This window comes from Staurois parvus, unplaced genomic scaffold (genome assembly GCF_062004578.1).
Source record: "Staurois parvus isolate SC_StPar_1 unplaced genomic scaffold, SC_StPar_1.0 ptg000137l, whole genome shotgun sequence".
Lineage (NCBI taxonomy): Eukaryota > Metazoa > Chordata > Amphibia > Anura > Ranidae > Staurois > Staurois parvus.
The window spans coordinates 678,589-702,664 of record NW_028317933.1 but is presented as its reverse complement, the minus strand read 5'-3'; the positions used below and the strand labels follow the sequence as shown (position 1 = coordinate 702,664).

Sequence of the window (24,076 nt, the reverse complement as noted above, 5' to 3'; positions counted from 1 at the left end):
TATATTTAGTAGGAATTTAGCATGAATTTTGTAAAATTTTGCCATGTATATATCTATTAGTAATGATTTTAGTGTATTTTGAGTGAAAATAACAATTTGATGAACATTTGTGCAACTACTTGTGGGGCCTAAAAAATCAGTAGTACATTTTTTTTATTCTACAGGTCATTTGCTTTCAGAAAAATATATGGTGTGGGGGGTCTTTTACAAACTCTGAAAGTTGTAAGTGAAAATGATAACCTCAGATTTTTAGAGTAAATTGTTTTATTTTACAGTTTTGCGTATCTTCCGTTTTCCCCATTTCACAAAAAGGCACAATCTAAAATTTGCAAATATTTGTTATTAACTCAATATAGTTTTAACTTTTATAATAACCTGGAATTTTGTAAATTTTGCCATGTGTGTATCCAATAATAATGATTTTAGTGTATTTTTAGCAAAAATATTGTTTTGAGAAACATTTGAGCAAATATCACAGGGCCTAAAGAATCAGTATTGTCTCCCTTTTATTCTAATGGTCATGTGCTTTCAGTAAATATATGGTTTTGGGGGGGGGGTGGCCTGGCCACCTGAGTTTAAAAGTGGAGCGCAGGGCCTGGCAGCTAAAGGGTTAAAGTGGTTCTAAAGGCAGGGTTTTTTTTTTACCCTAATGCATTCTATGCATTAAGGTAAAAAAAAACCTTCTGGGTGCAGCTTCCCCCTCAGCCCCCCTTATACTTACCCGAGCCTCATCTTGACCCAGCGATGTGAATGAGAGCCACGGCTCTCCCATGTCTCTTTCTCCTCATTGGCTGCCACAGCAGCAGGAGCCATTGGCTCTTGCTGCTGTCAATCACAGCCAGTGAGCCAATGAAGAGAGAGTGTGGGGCAGGGCCAAGCCATGCTGTGTGTGTGAATGGACAATGTCCATTCACAGGGCCAAGCCATGCTGTGTGTGTGAATGGACAATGTCCATTCACAGGGCCAAGCCATGCTGTGTGTGTGAATGGACAATGTCCATTCACCGCAGCATTGCTTGGGAGCGAGCCTGCGAGCTGGGGACACTCTGCAGGCGGGAGGAGCCAGGACCACTAGCAGGGACCCAAAACCAATAGGATCGAGGCTGCTCTGTGCAAAACCATTGCACAGAGCAGGTAAGAATAATCTGTTTTTTGTTTTGTTTTTTATCCTGTCCTATACACCCCGGTTACATCAAACCCTACTTTGAAATTGTGCGACTTACAGTGAAGTCGCACGATTTCAAAGTCCGATGACATGCCAATTTCAGATGCGATTTGCAAGACATCTGATACAGATGTCTATGCAAATCTCACCAAAAGTAGTGCATGTACTACTTTTGAAATTGGTGTGGCTTTGACCAAGTGGGAACCGCACCGATAAGACCGCCGTCATTGCAGACAATAGTCTGCGATTTGCAAGTCGCATGGCATGCAAATCGCATGGCAATTCGTATCCAGTGTGCCCGGGGTCCTAATATCTCTAAATGTTCTCTATAACATAACATAAGCAAATCTTCCCTCTTTTGCGCTCAGTTCCACTATATTTGCATTCTAAAGTGGCGTATTGGTTTGTACTGTGATAACAACTTTGTATTCTAACACACTGTGATTAGGTGAGAAAGGCTCAGAGGAAAAGGGGACGAGGGAAAGCAGACGATGAGGCTGCTGAAGAGGAAGAGACAACACTGACAGAACTGAAGACAAGAGATCAGCGCCTTGATGACTCTGGTCCAGGAGAAGAAAGCTTTCAGCAATCTGATGCTGTACTTTCCATTGTGGTTGAAGGTGCAGGAGCTGCCAATGACAGCTTAGACGTGTCCTCCGGTCCTGACAACGCGGCCACCACCACCGTGACACTGGCAGAGCTGCAGAATGCCACAGACCCTTCATGTTCTATGCTGGCAGTACCTATATATATACAGAGCCCAGAATGACTAGACTAGGAGAACAGAAACATCGGACCTCTTGTGGTAGTATACCAATCACAAACCTTGCTTTTGTTATGGATTCCCATAAACCCCATTATAGATCAAATTTGAATACATAGAAGAAATTACATGAAAAACAGTGAGGTTTATCAAGTAATTTTACATCACATGGGGGGGGATTTACTAAAGCTGAAACACTCAGAATTTGGTGCAGCTCTGCATGGTAGCCAATCGGCTTTTAAATTCACTTAAGCTTTGACAATAAAACCTGGAAGCTGATTGGTTTCTCTGCAGAGCTGCACCAGATTTTACATGTTCCGGTTTCATTAAATCTGCCCCAATATGTTGTTTAGGGCACATGACTAAATACTAGGATTGCACCAATACCAACCCCACTATTGGTGCTGATACTAAGCATTTGCACGAGTATTCATATTATTATTATTATACAGGATTTATATAGCGCCAAAAAGTTTGCTCAGCGCTGTACATTATAGTGGGGGACAGAACATGAGACAATACAGTAACAAAACAATACACGAGGGGTTCGAGCATGCAAATGCTCCCATACCTGAAACCGATACCTTTGTGGTGCAATTTGAACCCATACAAAATGAATAGGCTCATATCGTATTGCAAAGAATCGCTTGTACTTGTACAAGGTATTGGTAAGGGTGGTAATCATTCCACCAATTTTAAAAAACTGTATCGGTGCAATGATTATTAAATACACAAATGAAATATGAACAGTCCAAGAATTGCATGTACTTTGAACAGGAATGCGGTGTGATTCCTGTCCGAATCCCTGCGTGTGCTGTGCGATTTGTAGCGCGATTTGAGCCTTTCATTTTGTATGGCGCAAATCGTATCGCAGCCATGAGGAAACCGCATGTGATTCAGACAAGAATCACACTGCATCCCTGTTCAAAGCACATACAATTCTTTGCGATTGGAGCTCATTCATTTTGTATGGGTTCAAATTGCACAGCAGAGGTATTGGTATGGGTGGTACTTGGGCAAACCGATAAAAAAAAAACTATCCGTGCAACCCTGCTAAATACACAAATGAAATGTGAACTGTCAAAGAATTGCATGTACTTTTAACTTGAATGCGGTGCGATTCCTGTCCGAATTCCTGTGTGTGCGGTGCGATTCCTGTCCGAATTCCTGCGTGTGCGGTGCGATTCCTGTCCGAATTCCTGTGTGTGCGGTGCGATTCCTGTCCGAATTCCTGCGTGTGCGGTGCGATTCCTGTCCGAATTCCTGTGTGTGCGGTGCGATTCCTGTCCGAATTCCTGCGTGTGCGGTGCGATTCCTGTCCGAATTCCTGCGTGTGCGGTGCGATTCCTGTCCGAATTCCTGCATGTGCGGTGCGATTCCTGACCAAATTCCTGCGTGTGCGGTGCTACATGAACTGTGAATTAAGCCTTTCATTTTGTATGGCGCAAATCACACCACACCCACGAGGAAACCGCACGGGATTCAGAGAAGAATCACACTGCATCCCTGTTCAAATCTCATGGAATTCTTTGCAGTGTGATTGGAGCTCATTCATTTTGTATGGCACAAGTCGCACCACACCCAGGAGGAAGCCGCATGTGATTCAGACAAGAATCACACTGCATCCCTGTTCAAATCACATACAATTCTTTGCAGTGCGATTGGAGCTCATTCATTTTGTATGGGTTCAAATCGCACAGCAAAGGTATTGGTATGGGTGGTACTCGGGCACACCGATTAAAAAAAAAAAATAACTATCCATGCAACCCTACTAAATACACAAATGAAATGTGAGCTGTCAAAGAATTGCATGTACTTTTAACTTGAATGCGGTGCGATTCCTGTCCAAATTCCTGCATGTGCGGTGCGATTCCTGTCCGAATTCCTGCGTGTGCGGTGCGATTCCTGTCTGAATTCCTGCGTGTGTGGTGCGATTCCTGTCTGAATTCCTGCGTGTGCGGCACGATTCCTGTCCGAATTCCTGCGTGTGCGGTGCGATTCCTGTCCGAATTTCTGCGTGTGCGGTGCGATTCCTGTCGGAATTCCTGCCTGTGCGCTGCGATTCCTGTCTGAATTCCTGCGTGTACAGTGCGATTCCTGTCCGAATTCCTGCATGTGCGGTGCGATTCCTGTCCGAATTCCTGCGTGTGCGGTGCGATACCTGTCCGAATTCCTGCGTGTGCGGTGCGATTCCTGTCCGAATTCCTGCGTGTGCGGTGCAATTCCTGTCCGAATTCCTGCGTGTGCGGTGCGATTCCTGTCTGAATTCCTGCGTGTGCGGTGCGATTCCTGTCCGAATTCCTGCATGTGCGGTGCGATTCCTGTCCGAATTCCTGCGTGTACGGTGCGATTCCTGTCCGAATTCTTGTGTGTACGGTGCGATTCCTGTCCGAATTCCTGCATGTGCGGTGCGATTCCTGTCCGAATTCCTGCGTGTACGGTGCGATTCCTGTCCGAATTCTTGTGTGTACGGTGCGATTCCTGTCCAAATTCCTGCATGTGCGGTGCGATTCCTGTCCGAATTCCTGCGTGTGCGGTGCTACTTTAACTGTGAATTAAGCCTTTCATTTTGTATGGCGCAAATCACACCACACCCAGGAGGAAACCGCATGTGATTCAGACAAGAATCACACTGCATCCCTGTTCAAATCACATACAATTCTTTGCAGTGTGATTGGAGCTCATTCATTTTGTATGGGTTCAAATCGCACAGCAAAGGTATTGGTATGGGTGGTACTCGGGCACACCGATAAAAAAAAAAAAAACTATCCGTGCAACCCTACTAAATACACAAATGAAATGTGAACTGTCAAAGAATTGCATGTACTTTTAACATGATTGCAGTGCGATTCCTGTCCGAATTCTTGCTTGTGCGGCGCGATTCCTGTTCGAACTCCTGCGTGTGCGGTGCGATTCCTGTCCGAATTCCTGCGTGTGCGGTGCGATTCCTGTCCGAATTCCTGCGTGTGCGGTGCGATTCCTGTCCGAATTCCTGCGTGTGCGGTGAGATTCCTGTCCAAATTCCTGCGTGTGTGGTGCTACTTGAACTGTGAATTAAGCCTTTCATTTTGTATGGCGCAAATCACACCACACCCACGAGGAAACCGCATATGAATCAGAGAAGAATCATAGTGCATCCCTGTTCAAATCACATGGAATTCTTTGCAGTGTGATTGGAGCTCATTCATTTTGTATGGTACAAGTCGCACCACACCCAGGAGGAAACCGCACGGGAATCAGACAAGAATCACACTGCATCCCTGTTCAAATCACAAACAATTCTTTGCAGTGCAATTGGAGCTCATTCATTTTGTATGGGCTCATATCGCACAGCAAAGGTATTGGTAAGGGTGGTACTCTTGCACACTGATAAAAAAAAAACAGCATCGGTGCAACCCTACTAAATACACAAATAAAATGTGAACTGTCAAAGAATTGCATGTACTTTGAACAGGAATGCGGTGCGATACGTGTCCGAATCCCTGTGTGTGTGGTGCTATTTGAAGTGCGATTTGAGCCTTTCATTTTGTATGGCACAAATCGCATCGCAGCCACGAGGAAACTGCATGTGATTCAGACAAGAATCGCACTGCATCCCTGTTCAAATCACATGGAATTCTTTGCAGTGCCATTGGATCTCATTCATTTTGTATGGGCTCAAATCGCACAGCAAAGGTATTGGTATGGGTGGTACTCATACACACCGATAAAAAAACCGCATCGGTGCAACCCTACTAAATACACAAATGGAATGTGAACTGTCTTATCTGCCAAAGGTTTTGCAATCCTGTCCGGCCACTTTTTTGATTTACACATCTCCGCCAGACAGCAACGCTGTGAGGATGACACTGCTTTCTTTGTTACAGTGCTGTCAGCTCCCTATCTGCAGCCTGTTGATTGGACAACGTAGGGATAATAATACACTGATAAGACACGAACTCTGCTCTCTCCTTCTGTCAACATGTTCCCTGTGAGCATATGTGCATGCGGCAGAACCTGATTGGTTTCTAGTGCTGCCCCTCCTTCTCCTAGAGTGCTGCTGTTCAGGACATGACAGTGGCTCATATCAAGACCGATTCAGGTACTTATGCTGGTTGTATGTACAATGAATTGCGTTATTTTTAAAAGACCCATCTTCATTAAACTGTGTTTTTTTTTTCATATCTGCCTGGAGTTCATCTTTACATTTTTGCCTGTGGAACGGAATAGGACATGTCCTGTAGTAAAGCCGGCCATAGATAGAATCTCAGGCGGTTCAGCAGGGACTAGCTGAGATCCGATCCATCTATGGGTAGGCCTGTTGCACTGAAGTTGATCCATCGATCGACTTCAGTACAACCATCCTGTCTGATTATGTCACAAGATTACTTTTTTTAAGTGTTTACATACCCTCCGTTCTCAGCTGCATAAGGAGCTCAGGGAGGAGAAACAGCAGCACACTAATCTTCAGTGTCCACAAATTATAGTATATATCTGAAAATCAATCAGTCCTGATGTACTGACGGCCTATCTAATTTCTTGAGGCCCAAAAATGTCAGGACAGTACAAATACCCCCCAAATTACCCCTTTTTGGAAAGTAGACAGCCTGTGGTATACTGTAGGAGGCATGGTGAGTATTTTGAAGTTTTAATTTTTTGTCACTTTTTTTGGGGAAAATAAAGAAATGAAAATTTTTTTTTTAACATACTGTCACCAGTGTAGTACAGCGTCATCATATAACTGGTGTGGCGGTGATTAGAGACACTGACTGGTGACAGTAAGAAAATATTTTTTTTGTTAATAAAACACTGTGACCACTGTAATATATTGTTACCATAGTAACATTGTACTACTCTGGGGAAGTGATCAGGATTCTTTTTCTATTTTGTTTTACACACTATGATTGCCTATTGCAGAGATTAGAGACACTGGTGACAGTAAGAAAAATAATTTTTTTTCATTTTTAAAAAAATAAAAAATGTTTTTGTTAATAAAACACTGACCACTGTAATATATTGTTACCATAGTAACATTGTACTACTCTGGGGAAGTGATCAGGATTCATTTTTTATTTTGTTTTACACATTATGATTGCCTATAGCAGCGATTAGAGACACTGACTGGTGACAGTAAGAAAAATAATTTTTTTTCATTTTTTTTTTATAAAAAAAAATGTTTGTGTTAATAAAATACTGTGACCACTGTAATATATTGTTACCATAGGAACATTGTACTACTCTGGGGAAGTGATCAGGATTCATTTTTTATTTTGTGTTACACATTATGATTGCCTATAGCAGCGATTAGAGACACTGACTGGTGACAGTAAGAAAAATAATATTTTTCATTTTTTTTTTTAATAAAAAAAAAGTTTTTGTTAATAAAACACTGTGACCACTGTAATATATTGTTACCATAGTAACATTGTACTACTCTGGGGAAGTGATCAGGATTCATTTTTTATTTTGTTTTACACATTATGATTGCCTATAGCAGCGATTAGAGACACTGACTGGTGACAGTAAGAAAAATAATATTTTTCATTTTTTTTTTTTAATAAAAAAAAATGTTTTTGTTAATAAAACACTGTGACCACTGTAATATATTGTTACCATAGTAACATTGCACTACTCTGGGGAAGTGATCAGGATTCATTTTTTATTTTGTTTTACACACTATGATTGCCTATAGCAGTGAAATTCACTGCTATAGGCAAGCTTTTAAGTGAATGAAATTGATTCCTTCGTTGTTTTTTGTTGTGATTAGCTGATTGGCTACAGACATGACACAGATAGGCTGTGATTGGCCCAGTCTGTACCACGTGATCACTGTGACCAATCACAGCTAGCAACACAATTGTATACAATGGAGGACATGAAAGGAAGCCACCCGAATTCATTCTGAGGGAGGGGGTGGAGCCTGACTATAGCGGCTCGGAAGAGTGTGTAGCAAGCACTCTCCGTTAGCCTCCCCTCGTCTATTCTCCCCATGAGGCCCCGATAGAGAGACCAGCTGCATTGAGGGTGAGCGGTAACTCACCCGCTGGAGAGAGGTGGCGGAGTTCCGGGGACGGTTGGGCTGCTGAGATCCAGGAGAGTGCCGGAGAGAGAGCCGGAAGGAGGACGTCTTGGGGTTCTCCCCTGACGACCGCCGGCGCCTACAGAGGAGGAGTGGAGTTGCCAGGGAGACGGTTGGAGCCTGGATTCAAGAGAGAGCTGGGAGAAGGACGCCTCGTGGTTTCCTCTGGCGTCTCGTGGCGGCTTCGGAGGAGGAGTAGGGTTGCCAGGGAGACGCCAGTGAGACGGTAGAGGCATTGGAGCGGCGCTGACACGTGGGAAGCCGCGGAGGAGCTCTGGGAGCTCCGAGTGTGAGAGAGAGAGAGATTGCCCGACACCTGAGCAAGAGGGTGAAGAGGTGGAGGGTAAATAACATATTGCCCCCACAATATATTATAATATTCTCAGCTGCTTACCGTCGTCCTGTTTCCTCTATCCATCGTCCTGTCTCCTCTATCTACCCCCACCTCTATACTACCTACATACCATACCATACCAGCTCTACAGTCTAACAGTTTCATATTACCACCTTCTCAATACGGCTAAACCCTCCAACTTCCATATTACTCCTGTCTCTGTTATACTATCAACCTGTGTTGTATACTGTGCTGTATACCACCTTCAATCTAAGGAGACATGTGATGAGAAGATAAGCCATATGAGTTATATGAGACCCCTAGGAATCCCTTCAAGAGGATACTAGAGGACACAATTACAGAGGAGGAATGCTTCTGGAGTGAAGTTCCAACATGGAGGGTGAGTGATGACCGTGGGTTGTCCTGCAGGTCCTCTTTAACACTCTTTATACATTGGACTTGTATATTAGACTTTTATACACATTGAGTTCTCGTACTAGATTCCAATGTGCCTATAATAAGACATTGTATTAAATATTCAATCTGAAAAATAAAAGAAAAAGGAGATTCCTAGGGCGGGTCTGAAGATTGGGAGGAGTAAGAGAACAGGAGTTCCTTGAAATAAGAGTAAAAAGTTTCAAAAACAACATGAAAGGTAAAAATACCAAAGGGAGCGGGCCTAAGAACACCCAAACTGGTACGATTAAGAAGTATGTGTCACAAAGAAATGTTACCCCAGAAAGAACTCAGGGAATAAGTGAAAAAAGTGATTTGGAAATAAGCTTGGATAATAGCCCGAGACTTTCCCTGGGCCCAGTATATAATAGTCAAATGGAAGGCATGGAACCGAGAGATCTTGAAAGAGATTTGCAAATACCTAATAAAAAAGAAATGGCGGAAATGTTTAAAGGCTTGGAAGAATCAATAAAGCAAGAGATGGGGATGATACGCGAAGACTTGGGACAATTGTTAACTAGGGTGGAGGAAATAGAGGAGAAGGTTCATACCCATGCCCAGGCCATCCCAAAATTAGAGAAGTGGATAACGGAAGATAGAAAAGAACAAAAGAGATTACTTTATATGATGGAAGAACAACAAAATAGAGAAAGGAGAAATAATCTCAGAGTAAGAGGAGTCCCGGAACTGACACAGGGGGAAGATTTAAAAGAGCTAACTGCCAAAATTTTGATCTCCATAATGGATAAATCGGATGAGGAGATGCTTAAATTGGATGAAGTATATAGGATTGGGAAGTATCAACAAGAAAAAGGGGTAGAAAAACCAAGGGATATAATTGTTAAACTCCATAACTACGGAGATAGAGAAGAGATATGGAAAAAGATTAAAGGAAGAACAAATATTACATACGAAGGAAAAAGTATTCAAATTTTTGCAGATTTAACAGCAGAGACTCTGAGAAGGAAGAGATCACTGAAACCCCTTCTAGAAGTGATGAAAAAACATAATGTGAAATACAGATGGGGCCGGGACATAAGTTTAATTGGGTGGAGGGATGGAACTACAGCTATATTAAGATCTCCGGAAGATATGGAAGACTTTTGTGATAAATTTGGACTGCAAAGACAAGAGATACCTGGTTGGGAAGTGGGGGAGGGAGAGGTGGACAGCTGTGGGTCAAGAAAGTAGCAGCTGGTTAAAAGAGGAAATAGAGAAACAATAGATAAGGGGACACCGGGGAGGAGGGGGGAAGGTGAGCGGTTATGGTCAGAGTCGAACCCCTATAGAGGGATCAGAGGTGGAAAATGATCCGAAGGCATAGGAGGCCTGGGGGGGATGGGGAGGTGGGAGGTTGGGGGGGGAGGAGATCTCAGGGGGGGAGGGCTAGGGAGGACGGGGTTTTTAGGGGTAACACTCTGCATAATGGAAGAGAAAGAGATAGGAAAAGAGAGAAAGGATAAGATATGATAGATGGAAGATCTCCGATTTATAACTTATAATGTAAAGGGATTGAACTGTCCTGGGAAGAGATTTAAATTATTTAAGGAGCTACTGCATAGGGAGGCTTCGGTGGTGTTTCTGCAGGAGACACACCTAGAGATTAAGTCAAATATAAAGTTGTACTCTAGAAATTACCCAACATGGTTTTATGCGGATTCCCCAATCAAGAGAGCTAAGGGAGTAGCAATAGGGATTGCAAAAAATGTAAGGCTGGAGATAGACGAGAGAGAGGTAGATCCTGAGGGGAGATTTCTGTTCTTAAAGGGTAGATTACAAGAGCAAGAATGTACAATTGTAAATATCTACTGCCCAAATAAAAGACCAGAAGTTTTTCTGAAGGGTGTCCTGAGAAAACTGATGGCCTTTAAGAAGGGACGTTTGATAGTGGCAGGGGATTTGAATTTTTGTATGGACCCACAAATGGATACGACATCTTCTGTGCAAAGAGAGGGAGGTAAAGCTCTGAGAATCCTGAAGAGGGTGATCCATGAGTGTCAACTGGTGGATATTTGGAGAGTGATTCATGGAAAAGAGAGAGATTATACCTTCTTCTCCAAAGCACACGAGATGTACTCCAGATTGGATTATATATTAGTAGATCATCAGCTTATAGATATGGTGGATAAAGTAGAGATAGAGGCGATGTATTTTTCGGATCATGCCCGTTTCACTGAAAATGAGGTGGAGAAGACGATTGACAGGTGGGATAGGTTGGAAGTTGAACGAGGCTCTCCTCCTGGATCAGGAGGTAGATCGAAAAATTAGAGAAGAGATTGAAAGATACTTTCAAGAGAATGAGACAGGGGAGGTGTCGGTGGCTACAGTGTGGGAGTCCCATAAGGCTTATATAAGAGGTATCCTGATTGCGTCCGGGGCAAAAAAGAAAAGGGAAAGAAGAGAAAAACTTACTGGGCTGTTAAAAGAAATAGCTGAGTTAGAGCAGATACATAAAAATAAAAGATCAGAAAAGATAATACAGAAGGTGATAAAAAAGAAAGAAGAACTAGAGCTACTGATGGAGGAGGAGAAGAGAAGAGTCTTTAATAAAGTTGCAAGTGAGAGATATAAATGGGGAGATAAACCAGGAAAATATTTAATGAGAGCTTTGAGGAAAAAAAAAATAGGAATTATATAGAGAAAATAAAAAACTCCAAGGGGGAAATGGTTTACTCAACTAAAGAGATCACCGAGGTGTTTAAAGAATATTACAGCAAGCTATATAATATTGCCTCCCAAGACCCAGTAAATATAAACGGAAATGAGAGAAGAGAGAAAAGAAGGGAATATTTAAAAAATGCAGGACTACCGAAGTTAAGTTATGATCAACTGAATTCCCTTGATTTGGAAATTACACAGGAAGAAATAATAAGAGCATTAAAGAATACTTCGACGGGGAAAAGCCCGGGCCCAGATGGCTACACAGTGAGATACTATAAAAAATACAGTGACCTGTTAATACCCAAACTGAAGAAATATATGAATGCCCTGGGAGGAGAGATGGAGGTGAGATGGGAATCTTTACAGGCCCAGGTGGTGTTGATACAAAAGGAGGAGAAGGATCCCTCTCAGTGCTCTAGCTATAGACCGATATCACTCTTGAACATAGACACCAAACTATATGCAAAGGTCCTAGCAAATAGACTAAAAGATCTTATGCCAGAATGGATCCAGGGAGACCAGGTGGGTTTTGTCCCAGGGAGGGAGGGCAGAGATAATGGCCTAAGAACGCTGTTGCTTATCCAAAAAGCTAGGAAGGGGAAAACCCTGGTAATAGTACTTTCGATCGATGCTGAAAAGGCATTCGATAGAGTAGATTGGAGTTTTATGATGGATACTCTGGAAACTCTAGGAATAGGAGTAAGAATGAGAGAGTGGATAGGAAAGCTGTATAGAGAGCCCTCAGCGATAGTAATGGTTACTGGTGAGAGGTCGGAACCGATTAGAATGTCAAATGGAACTAGACAGGGATGTCCATTATCTCCATTGCTGTATATATTGGCATTAGAACCATTATTGGCAACTATTAGGAAGAATTTAGATATAAAAGGAGTGCAGATTGGGGAAGTCGAACATAAAGTAGCTGCCTATGCGGATGACCTATTGTTTTATGTGGGAAATCCTAGGATAACACTCCCAAATCTAATGAAGAGCTTAAAGGATTATGGGGAGCTATCAAACTTGAAAATCAATCCATCCAAAACTGAGATCTTAAATGTAAACCTTTCAAACAGTGAAAAAGAAAAAATACAAAAAGAATTCCCCTTTATATGGAAAAACAGAGAGATAAAGTATTTGGGGGTGAAACTTTCTGCTTCATGTACAAACCTGTATAAATTAAATTATATCCCACTCTTAAATGAGATTAAGAAGGAACTAAGAGATCCGAGGGAGGTAACCCATCCTGGATAGGCCGTATAAACCTGATAAAAATGATAATCGTACCAAAAATCCTCTATAAATTTCAGATGATTCCAATCAAAATTCCGGAGGTCTTTTTTAAAGTAATAAAAAAGATGTTAACAAAATATATATGGAAAAATAAAAAACCTAGAATATCATATGACTTGTTAAATAGAAATAAAGAGAGAGGAGGCTTGGGAGTGCCAGATATTAAGAGGTACTATAAAGCAGTAGTCTTAGCGAGAATTTATGATTGGACACATAATTTTGAGGGGAAAAGGTGGGTTCAGATTGAGAATGAACTAAGTGGAGTTACCTTGAATAGAATTATATGGGCACCAGCACAATATAGAGGGCTAAAAGAAACCACGAGTGTTTTTACATTAAATGTTTTTAAAGTTTGGGATAAATTGCACAAATTTATGAAATGGGATTTTAACTCACAATTAATTTCACTGAGGAATACGGATTATTTTCCTCCAGGTAAGGAGGAAAGTACAGGGAAATGGATTAGAAAAGAAGATATCCAACTGAGAGACATAATGGAAGGACAGGAATTGAGAACACTTGGGGATTTGAAAGGGGATAAAAGGGAACTTTTTATTAAAATAGATGAATGGAAATATCACCAATTAAAACACTTTGTCAGAAACCTCCCAAAACCGTTGAGATCGAGAGAGGATTGGAATCTGTTTGAGAGGTTGTTAGAAACACGAGGTGATGGGAGGCGAGGCACTGCAAAAATTTATAAAACCCTCACTGAGTTAGACACTTACACAAAACCAATGTATATAGGTAAATGGGAAAGAGATTTGGGAATAGAGATAGATGAAGATAAGCAAAGGAAAATATATAGATTAATACACGAGAATATAAGTATGAGAGAGGTGGAGGTAAATTATAAGTGTTTAACGAGATGGCACATTACACCGAATGTTGAGTATAAGATATGTGGGGAAAATTCACTAGAGTGCTGGAGGGGATGTGGAAAAATAGGCACCTTATATCATATATGGTGGGAGTGCCCAAAGATTCAAGGTTTCTGGGAGATAAGTTTTGGCATAGACCAGAGGTGCCTAAGATAGAGGATTGGGTGGAAAGAACTAATCAAATTTGTAAGATGGAGAGACTGTGTTATATGCAGGAAGACAGGATGGGGTTGTTCTATAAGAGGTGGAGAACATGGGAAGAATACATGGAGAAATATATGAAGTAACTATGTGAGAAAGATAGAAGGATTTACATACCCTATATTCGCGTATGAAGAGGGATAATCGAATTATGCAGAGTGGGTGGGTTTATATGGGGAGAGGGTTTTTTTTTTTTTTTTTTTTTTTTTTTAAACTTGGGCGGGGGGGAAATTAGATTGAGGGGGGGGCGGTAAATGGGAATAAAGATAGTTAGAAATGTTATTAAAGATATGTAAATTTGTATGAGAATAATGATGAAATGTGCAATATATATGGAAAATAAATAGAATTTAAATAAAAAAAAAAAAAAAAATGAAAGGAAGCCACCCATTGTTTACAATTTTCATGTGACCTGCTGTAATTGGTCACAGAGGTCGCATGGTAGCGATGGACACAGCCGATGATCGATCTCGCCGCAGCGTCTCATGATGCCCACCTGGATCTGCAAAAGTCCCGCTCAGCTGTCATTTTGCTATTGGCTGGGGTGAACTAGTTAAAACCACTCATTTTTTATTTTGTTTTTTTTTTGCTGTCTGTTTCTGTCTCACTAGGGAGATTTCCATTCACTTTTTCTCTTGTAGACTGAACAGAAAGTGAGAGGATATCTTTCTAATGGTTGGGAAATCCCCTCTCAGACAGATATCACTGGAAGAAGTGTCACCATTGAAAATATTCCCTGTATTCCTGTACTGTAGCAGCTTTGAAATTTGGATTTCCCATCACTGTCATTCCTGGTAACATTAGTGATCGGGACAATTCGAGAAAGTGAATCTTTCTAATGGAGGGACAGACAGCAATAAAACCTGATAGAGGATCTAATCCTTCTCCACTCTAAAGTAAAGGCAAAAAACTTTTTAGGTTTAGATAAAAAGTTATTTATTGCAGTTTCGGAAAAAATGAAAACGTCAGCTAACACCTTATGACCCTCCCCACTGTACTTACCTCTGTGGGTGATCAGCTGTCAGTGCCCACACAGCCAGTGTAGCGGTCAGAGGATTTGAAATCCTTGCTGTTCTCCCTCTTCTTTCTGCAGGGCTTGTGGGACAGATCAGAGCAATTCTGATTGGTCAGCAGGCACAGAGCATTGATCTGATCCATCCTAGAAGCCAGATGAAAGAATAGGGAGAAGAGCCAGGATTTCAAATTCGCAGACTGCTATACCGGTTGCATGGGTGCTCACAGGTCAACACCAACGGAGGCAAGTGCAGCGAGATCCATCGGGGGGAGGGTGTATGGTATTAGTTCACTTTTTAATTTTTCTAGAAAGGTGAACTAACCCTTTAACCACTAAAGCACAAGAATATTTTACCCCCTTCATGACCAGGCTTTTTTTTTGCTATTCTACATTTTGCCAATTTAATTGGCAATTGCGTGGTCATGCAACACTTTACCAAAATGAAAGTTATATAATTTCTTTTCACACAAATAGAGCTTTCTTTTGGTGGTATTTGATCACCACTCTGATCTTTGTTTTGTATTATATAAACAAAAAACTTTTTACTAGTAATGGCGGTGATCAGCAACTTATAGTAGGACTGTGATAGTGTGGCAGGCAATCTGATATTAACTGACACTTTGTGGGAAACGGCTAACTGACACTGACGTCACCAGTGACACATATATATTGATCAAGTGCTAATAATATATGCTGTCACTGTACTAATGACTGGCTGGGAAGGGATTAACATCTAAGGGCAATTAACTGTGTACCTCATAAAATGTGATGCTTTTACTAATGTATGTGACAGTTTTATTCCCTGCTTTGCAGGGAGAAAAAAAACAGCCACATCACTACACTGGTAGAGAGCCCTGTGTTGTTTACCAATACAGGGCTTTCCTCTGTCATTTGCTCAGTCAATCAGTGGGTCCTGGCCATAAATCATTGGCAGGGACCCTCTGATTGGCTTGTGCTGTAGTGAATGACAGCACAGCTGGGCGACGCCCCCTACCCAGAGATGCCGGATCACATACATGTACATGATCCGGTGCAGAAGATCTGCCAGCCCTCAGTATAAATACATGGAGTGGTCAGCAAATAGTTAAAGGTACAACTAGATATTCTTTTTTTTTGCTACATGCTACTACCCCACCCATGCTACCAGCATCTCCACTGCAGCGGTAGGGCTTCAGCTATGCCTGAACGGAGTTAGCCCTGGTTCACACTGTTGCAACTTTCTATGCGACTTGCTACATATAACATTGCATGACAAATCAAAACACATTAATTTCAATGGGTGCTGTCTTAATCAATTCAACTCAAAACACAGCACCAAAAAAAGGCTCCTGCACTACCTTTCAGCGAATTTGGTGCAACTTGAGTCCCATAGACTGCAATGTTAAATCACAAAGTTGGAAGTAAATCGCACAACTATGGAGTTGCAGCAGTGTGAACCGAGTCTTATTGCGCATGCTCGGCCAGCACCAGAGATTTCTTCACTGAGGATATAGGCACCTTTAGTTATAGATAGAGGGGGGGAAAGGTTAGACCTCTGCAGGTGCAAAATCAAATGCTACTTCTGCACTAAGGGTCCTTTCACAGTGATTCGTTTCTAGACGTGCACACCAGAAATTTTCGTTTCAGATGCATTTGTTCATTGAATAATTTTGTTTTGTCATATTTGTTATGTTGAACCGACTCATTTTCGGAATTCATTTCGTATCTTTGGCATTAGTTTCCTATATATGTTGGTCCAGTGGATTAAAAAAATGTAGCAATTTTTTCGGAAGATTGCTATACACTGTATTGCTAAAAATATTGGGACACCTGCCTTTACATGCACATGAACTTTAATGGCATCCCAGTCTTGGTCTATAGGGTTCAATATTGAGTTGGCCCACCCTTTGCAGCTATAACAGCTTCAACTCTTCTGGGAAGGCCATCTACAAGGTTTTAGAAGTGTGTTCTATGGGAATGTTTGACCATTCTTCCAGAAGTGCATTTGTTAGGTCAGGTACTGATGTCGGACAAGAAGGCCTGGCTCACAGTCTCCGCTTTAATTCATCCCAAAGGCGTTCTATCGGGTTGAGGTCAGGACCAGACCAGTCAAGTTCCTCCACTACAAACTCGTTCCTCCATGTCTTTATGGACCTTGCTTTGTGCAGTCGTGCTCAGTCATGTTGGAACAAGAAGGGGTCAACCCCAAACTGTTCCCACAAAGTTGGGAGCATGAAATTGTCCAAATTGTCTTGGTATACTGACACCTTAAGAGTTCCCTTCGCTGGAGCTAAGGGGCCAAGCCCAACCCCTGAAAAACAACCCCACAGAATAATCCCCCCTCCACCAAACTTTACACTTAGCACAATGCAATCAGGCAAGTACTGTTCTCCTGGCAACTGCCAAACACAGACACGTCCATCAGATTGCCAGACAGAGAAGCGTATTTCATCACTCAAGAGAAGACATCTCCATTGCTCTAGAGTCCAGTGACGGCATGCTTTACACCACTGCATGCGACGCTTTGCATTGCACTTGGTGATGTAAGGCTTGGATGCAGCTGCTCGGCCATGGAAACCCATTCCATGAAGCTCTCTACACACTGTTGTGCTAATCTGAAGGCCACACGAAGTGTGGAGGTCTTTAGCTATTGACTCTGCAGACAGTTGGTGACTTCTGTTCACTGTGCGAGTCAGCATGCGCTGACCCCGCTCTGTCATTTTATGTGGCCTACCACTTGGTGGCTGAGTTGTTGTTGTTCCCAGTTGCTTCCACTTTGTTATAATACCACTAACAGTTGACTGTGGAATATTTAGTAGGAAGGAAATGTCACGGATGGACTTACTGCACAGGTGGCAACCTATCATGGTACCACGCTTGAATTCACTGAGCTCCTGAGAGCGACCCATTCTTTCACAAATGTTTGTAGAAGCAGTCTACATGCCTCCCTTTTTTCTATTCTATTCTATTATTTTATATTCTATTCAATTCTATATTTCATTGTTTTCAATGAAGGTTTTCAGCATTACAGAGCTTTTGTTCTACATATGTTGTGGGTACAGATTAAACCGAAAATATATAGAAAAAACAGAAATGAACACATCCCATTTATATGGAAAGTGGTGCATTATATAGATATTAACAACTTTGTGATTAGAAAATGCACCCTGTGAACAGGTCAAATAACACATCGGTGGGAGCATCCGTCAGACAAAACAGGTCATAAAGCCACTGAAACCATCAAAATCTAACATAGCTATATGAATAACAAAATGAGGAAGTATGATGTTCCTATTCCCAAAGGAGGGAAAGAAAGGAAAAAGAAGAGCAAAAGAGGGGGAGGGTGTCCCAGTGGCCTAGTAGGAATTTCTGTCCACTGTTAGTCCACAGGAGAGATGTACTGAATCCAGGGTCCCATGTTTTCTGAAATTTAGAAGTATTATTATGGAGAGTACAGATGAGTTTATCATTCATCATAATCCAGTTCAATTTGTGTATAACATAATCTAAGTGCACCACCATTGTCTTCCACCAACGTGCTATTGCGATTCTTTCTGCCAAAAGCATATAAAGTATAAGCCTTTTAGGGAATATCCGGATCTAATTTCTGGAGCAAGGCTATTTCTGGGGCCCTAGTAAGGTTAACATCTATGACTGAGCGTATGAGGTTAAAAATTCATATCGAAAATCTGGTCACCTTGGGGCATTGCCACCACACATGAAACATTGTTTCTTTTGGCTGCCCACATTGGCGAAAACAGTTCGGAGAGCCCGTCAGATGCATCTTAGCTATCCTCATAGGTACTAAATACCAGTGTAGAAGGGTTTTGTAATTGGATTCCATTAGGATAGTATTCTTTGAAATCTTCAATAAATCATTTGCCATGTCCTGCCAGTCCCACAAATCCCAGGAAATCTGCAAATCCCTCTCCCATAGTGTCATATAGGGAAGCTTAAACAAAGTCAACATGGGAGAGTCAGACACTAAATTAAGCTTGATTTGTAGAAAAGACAGGGGCGGACTGACCATTTAGAAACTCGGGCACTGCCCGAGGGCCCGGGGTCATTCGGGGGCCCCATGAGATGCCCCTGGTACCTTTTTCATAGGCTTTTTTGAGTTTGGGCAAGGAGACAGGGGCACCATGATCCCCTATTGCCTGGGGGCCCCATGAGTTGTCAGTCCGCCCCTGAGAAAAGATGTCATCTGATTGTATCTGAAAAGCTCAGAAGAGGGCATAGGTAGAGTATCGTGAAAGTGAGCTAAGATATATGGCGTATTGCCATTTAAAAGATCTCCAATCCGAAGGAAACCTTTTATTTTTCCACCAAGAGAATTGTGAAAAATGCATCCCTGGTTTAAATTCTGGATTATCAAATATTGGGGCTAGTGGGGGGTGTGAGGAAAAGTGTTGCCTAGATCTTGCTCTATCTCAGATGGCCAACAAGAAGGACAAGGTAGGGCATCGGACAGGAGGACGCAACCTGCTAGGAATCCACATAAGGACCTTAAATGGGCAACAGAGGCATGCCAATGCTTCAATCAAAACCCATTGAGGTATGGGGCCCACTGCAGTGGTATAGGCCAACTGAGTAGATTGTGCCACCTGATAAAAGGCTAAAAGATTTGGAACGCCCAACCTGCCCTGTGATTTAGGTGTATACAGCGTTAGACGGTTCATCCTAAGACGCTTGCTCCCCCAAATAAATTGAGAAATCTTGTTATGGAGTCTCAATAAATCTTGTCTAGAAATAGCTATAGGCAAGGTTCTAAAGTAATAGAGCAGCCGAGGTAATATATTCATCTTTACTGTATTGATTCATCCAAACCAGGACAAAGAGTAGGAGACCCATCTATCCAGGTCCAAACGCACCCTTTGAAAAAGTGGGGGGTAGTTGGCCTTATATAGAGTATTGATAGAAGGGATCAAATGGATACCCACATAAGGGATTGAAAAGTGGGCCCTAACGGTAGGTCCTCCTCACCACCCCTGTCTTATGTCTCTCAATGGGAGCGAGATCTAGGTTTCTCGATTGCGGCGGAGGATTGGCGTAGGGCCTGGGGGATGGTGGTGAAATGTTTCTTCAATACCATCACTCTTGAGGCAGCCTATAAAGTTCTGCGGTGGTACTGGGTCCCGGCCCGGACTGCTCACTTTAATCCAACTGACAGAGATAGGTGTTTCTGGAACTGTGTTCTACGTGGGGACGTCTTGCACATTTTGTGGTCGTGCCCACGACTGATAGGCTTCCGATCTAGGGTCTTTGGTTTGCTGCAAACGTTATTTCATATTACGGTCCGTAGGGATGCAAGGGTGGCCCTCCTGCATTGCCCAATTTTGGGTCTGTCTAGGTCTCAGCAGAAATTGGCATCCTACCTATTTATTTTGGCCAAACGTGCTATAGCTCAAGTTTGGAGAACCCCTTTGGTTGTCTTCCAGGGGGTGAAGACCCGGATGAATGCTATGCTAATCAATGAACAGATGTCTAGCGTTCTTCAAGATTCTCATCCGAGATTCCTTAAGGTTTGGGAACCTTGGATACGTTATTTTTCCAATTTTACTCTTTCTATTCTATTCTATTGCTGTCTATTCCTTTTTTTTCTTTTATTTTCCTTACTATTCTGTTCAAAATTTGAATTTCAGAAGACAGATATATTAATTCTATTCTACTCTACTTTTTTCTATTCTAAATCTAAATTTTGGAGCATTGCTATATTCTTTCTATTCTATTCTATTCTTTCTCTTCAAATTTTTTCAATGTTACTCTTTTCTATTCTATTCTAGTCGATTCCTTTTTTCTGTTCTATTCTGTTTTATTCTATTCTTTTCAAAATTCAAATTTCAGAAGATGGCTATATTCTAACACAAATACACGTAGTCTTTGAAAGAAGTGAGCAATATGTTTGCAGTTCAAATTTGTTTTCAAATTCTATTTCTAATTCATTTCGAATTCGATTCAAATTTTGGACTTGTTTAAATTTGTTACTATTGTAATTCCAAAATTCAGATACATACGAATCTCTGAATAATGGAGATTTTGTCCAAAATAAGTAAATATAGGTGTAAATATATTATAAATACTCATTTTATCATATAAATTTGCATTTGCAATGTTCATTTTGTGACCTAACCACTAACAATTACCAGGTGACCTACAAATCCTCAGGCTGCACTCCATGAAGTTTACATCACAGCTCTTATTACACTTCCTCTTTCGATGAGTCATCAGCCAGCCTCACTTTCCATGTCACATGATGACGATGTCATAGAGTTTTCCGTCTGTTGAAACTCCCTGGTCAGTGTCACGTGGGGGAGTATACCAGAAACATCAGCAATCATCGCATGCAGAAAGTGAGCAGACACTTTAGGAGGTTATAGAACAGAATAAAAGTAATAAAAAAAAAAACATGCCCAGTGTTACCACTTGCCCTCCATAGGATTTCCCCCCCTTCCTGACCAGCCCATTTTTTGCGATACGGCACTGCGTTACTTTAACTGACAATTGCGCGGTCATGCAATGCTGCACCCAAATGAAATTTATGTCCTTTTTTTTCCCACGGATTGCGCTTTCTTTTGGTGGTATTTGATCGCCTGTGCGTTTTTAATTTTGTATGCTATTAAAAAAAAAAGTCTGACAATTTTGAGAAATAAACAATATTTTTGACTTTTTGCTATTAAACATATCCAATATAAAATTTTAAATCAAATTTCGTCATAAAGTTAGGCCAAAATGTATGCTGCGAGATGTCTTTAGTAAAAAAAAATCCCAATACGTGTAAATTAATTGGTTTACGTGAAAGTTATGTTTACAAATGGCGGTATAGATAATGGGATTTTTTTAAATTTTTACTAGTAATGGCGGCGATCAGCGACTTATAGCAGGATTGCGGCAGGCATTCTGACACTGGGGGGGGGGGGGACTGACTTGGTGTCACTGACATCCCCAGTGACACCAATACAGTGATCAGTGCTAATAAAAAGCACTGACACTAGACTAATGGCACTGGGCAGGAAGGGGTTAATATCTGGCGGTAAAAAAATAGTGGGCTGAGCTACAGCTTTACCACCCCCCCCCCCGCCACCCAACTAAATTCTAACATTACAGACAGGGCTGCACACAGGCTGGGCCCATGATGCTTTGTTTCATGGAAATTTGAACTCGACCTGCAGAGCTTGACGGGTGCCAATGGCTCTCAAACTCATCTATTGAGGTTGATGGGAGCATGCTGCAACCGCGACCCAAATGCTTGGCTAGTGGATGCTGTGAGATTTATTTTTTTATTGTATTACAACATCCCCACTGGATTAAAAAAAACAAAACAGGAATTTGGGAGGTGGCAGGATTGCCTCCTGAATGCCTGTCTTCTGCTCCAATACTGTCCTATGGGAAGCCATCCACTGTGAATTGCTTTTCAGAGGGCACTGCATCCAGTGTGGAAGAGTCCTAACAATTCATTTAAATTACTTTGGGGAGAATTTGTCTCACTTCCTGTTGTGTCTGTGGAACAGGAAGTATCCCTTATGTTAATAACTGTATTACAGGGATCCCCCTCACTTTGGGGAGATTTTTCTCACTTCCTGTTGTTTCATTGGGACAGGAAGTATCCATTCTAGTGACAACAATATCACAGGTGAATCCATCAACTTTGTGGAGATTTTGTCTCACTTCCTGTTGTGTCTGTGGAACAGGAAGTATCTGTCTTGGTGGCAACAGTATAACAGGTGAATTCCCCTCACTTTGGGGAGATTGTGTCTCATTTCCTGTTGCATTTTGGACAGAAAGTGTCTTTTCTAGTGACAACGGTATCACAGAGGAATCCCTCCACTTTTGGGAGATTTTGTCTCACCTCCTATTGTGCCTTTGGGACAGGAAGAATCAGTTCGGGTGACAACGGTATAACGGGAATCCCCCTCACTTTGGGGAGATTTTGTCTCACCTCCTGTTGTGCCTTTGGGACAGGAAGTATCAGTTCGGGCGACAACGGTATAACAGGGAAATCCCCTCACTTTTGGGAGATTTTGTCTCACGTCCTGTTGTGCCTTTGGGACAGGAAGTATCAGTTCGGGTAACAACGATATAACAGGGAAATCCCCTCACTTTGGGGAGATTTTGTCTCACTTTGTGAAGTGTTTTTGGGACAAGAAATATCTGTTCCGGAGACAACCTTATAACAGGTACTTCCCCTCACTTTAGGAAGATTTTCTCACTTCCTGTTGTCTGTGAAACAGTAAATATCTGTTCTGGTGATAACGATATACCAGGGGAATTCTCACTTTGTGGAGACTTCGTGAAGTGCTTTTGGGACAGGAAATATCTGTTGCAGACAACTTTATAACAGGGACTTTCCCTCACTTTAGGAAGATTTTTTTCTCACTTCCTGTTGTATCTGTGGAACAGTAAATATCTGTTCTGGTGACGATATACAAGGGGAATTCTCACTATGGGGAGATTCCTCACACTTCCTGTTGTATCTACACAACAGGAAGTGATGGGAAATCTCCCTCAGCTGCAGGCCAGGTCATTGCTGGCCCAGCAGTAGAGGTATATAAAGGGGCGGGATACTGGTGGTCAGTGCCCTTATATGGAAACATGGCCATAGTTCATCGATGTGATTGGAGGACTGGGGAACCCGGAGTTTCATCATAACTGAGGAGCATCTAGTGTGACTTCAAAGATAACTCCTCCCACCTTCCTCAGCCTACGACTACATCTATGTATTGCCGATTATAGCCTTGATTGAACAGTTCAGGTCATGAGACTGACAATAACTTCCCGCTATGACTTCGTCACCTCCTGATACTGTCTGTGTTTCCAGGTGTAGCTCTATTTACGTCAAACGCTCCCTCCCAGTCCCCACCCTGCCTCAGTTACGCATGCGCACCCAACGCCGTCCTTCCTTGCCTCGACGTAACGCGTCATCCCAGCATGGGTTTGCCCTACTTATCCGTCGTCGTCCCACGGCGGCGGCCATCTTTGATACTGGCAAAACCATATCAAAATCAGCTCTTTATTAATTCCCACTTTCAGTTATCAATACTTGATTGAGTCATATCAAAATTACTTGCTGCTTTGTGTATTTGAGTGCACATATTGTACAAACATTCAAAATATACATTTGCCTAATACGAGTATTTTTTTAATTGAAGGACGCTGACTAACATGTATATGACATAAGAGAGCGTTACTGTTTCCAAGCGCACCGAATTGTGTTGCCTTGTCGCGTTATGGCAATGTTAGCGCAGAGCTGCCCTTATGCAAAATGGCCGCCGCGCGC

The 24,076-nt window shown here is 42.0% G+C and overlaps 1 protein-coding gene across 1 annotated transcript in view; it reads left to right on the top strand.

Moving 5' to 3' along the window:
* Window positions 1–6,085, top strand: part of ZNF341 (zinc finger protein 341) — a 54,212-nt gene extending 48,127 nt beyond the window's left edge. Inside the window, exon 16 of the mRNA XM_089673227.1 lies at window positions 1,613–6,085. Within this exon, the coding sequence (XP_089529353.1) occupies window positions 1,613–1,933 (321 nt within the window). The 3' untranslated portion in view covers window positions 1,934–6,085. The remainder of the gene's footprint in view (window positions 1–1,612) is intronic.
* Window positions 6,086–24,076: the final 17,991 nt, after the last annotated feature.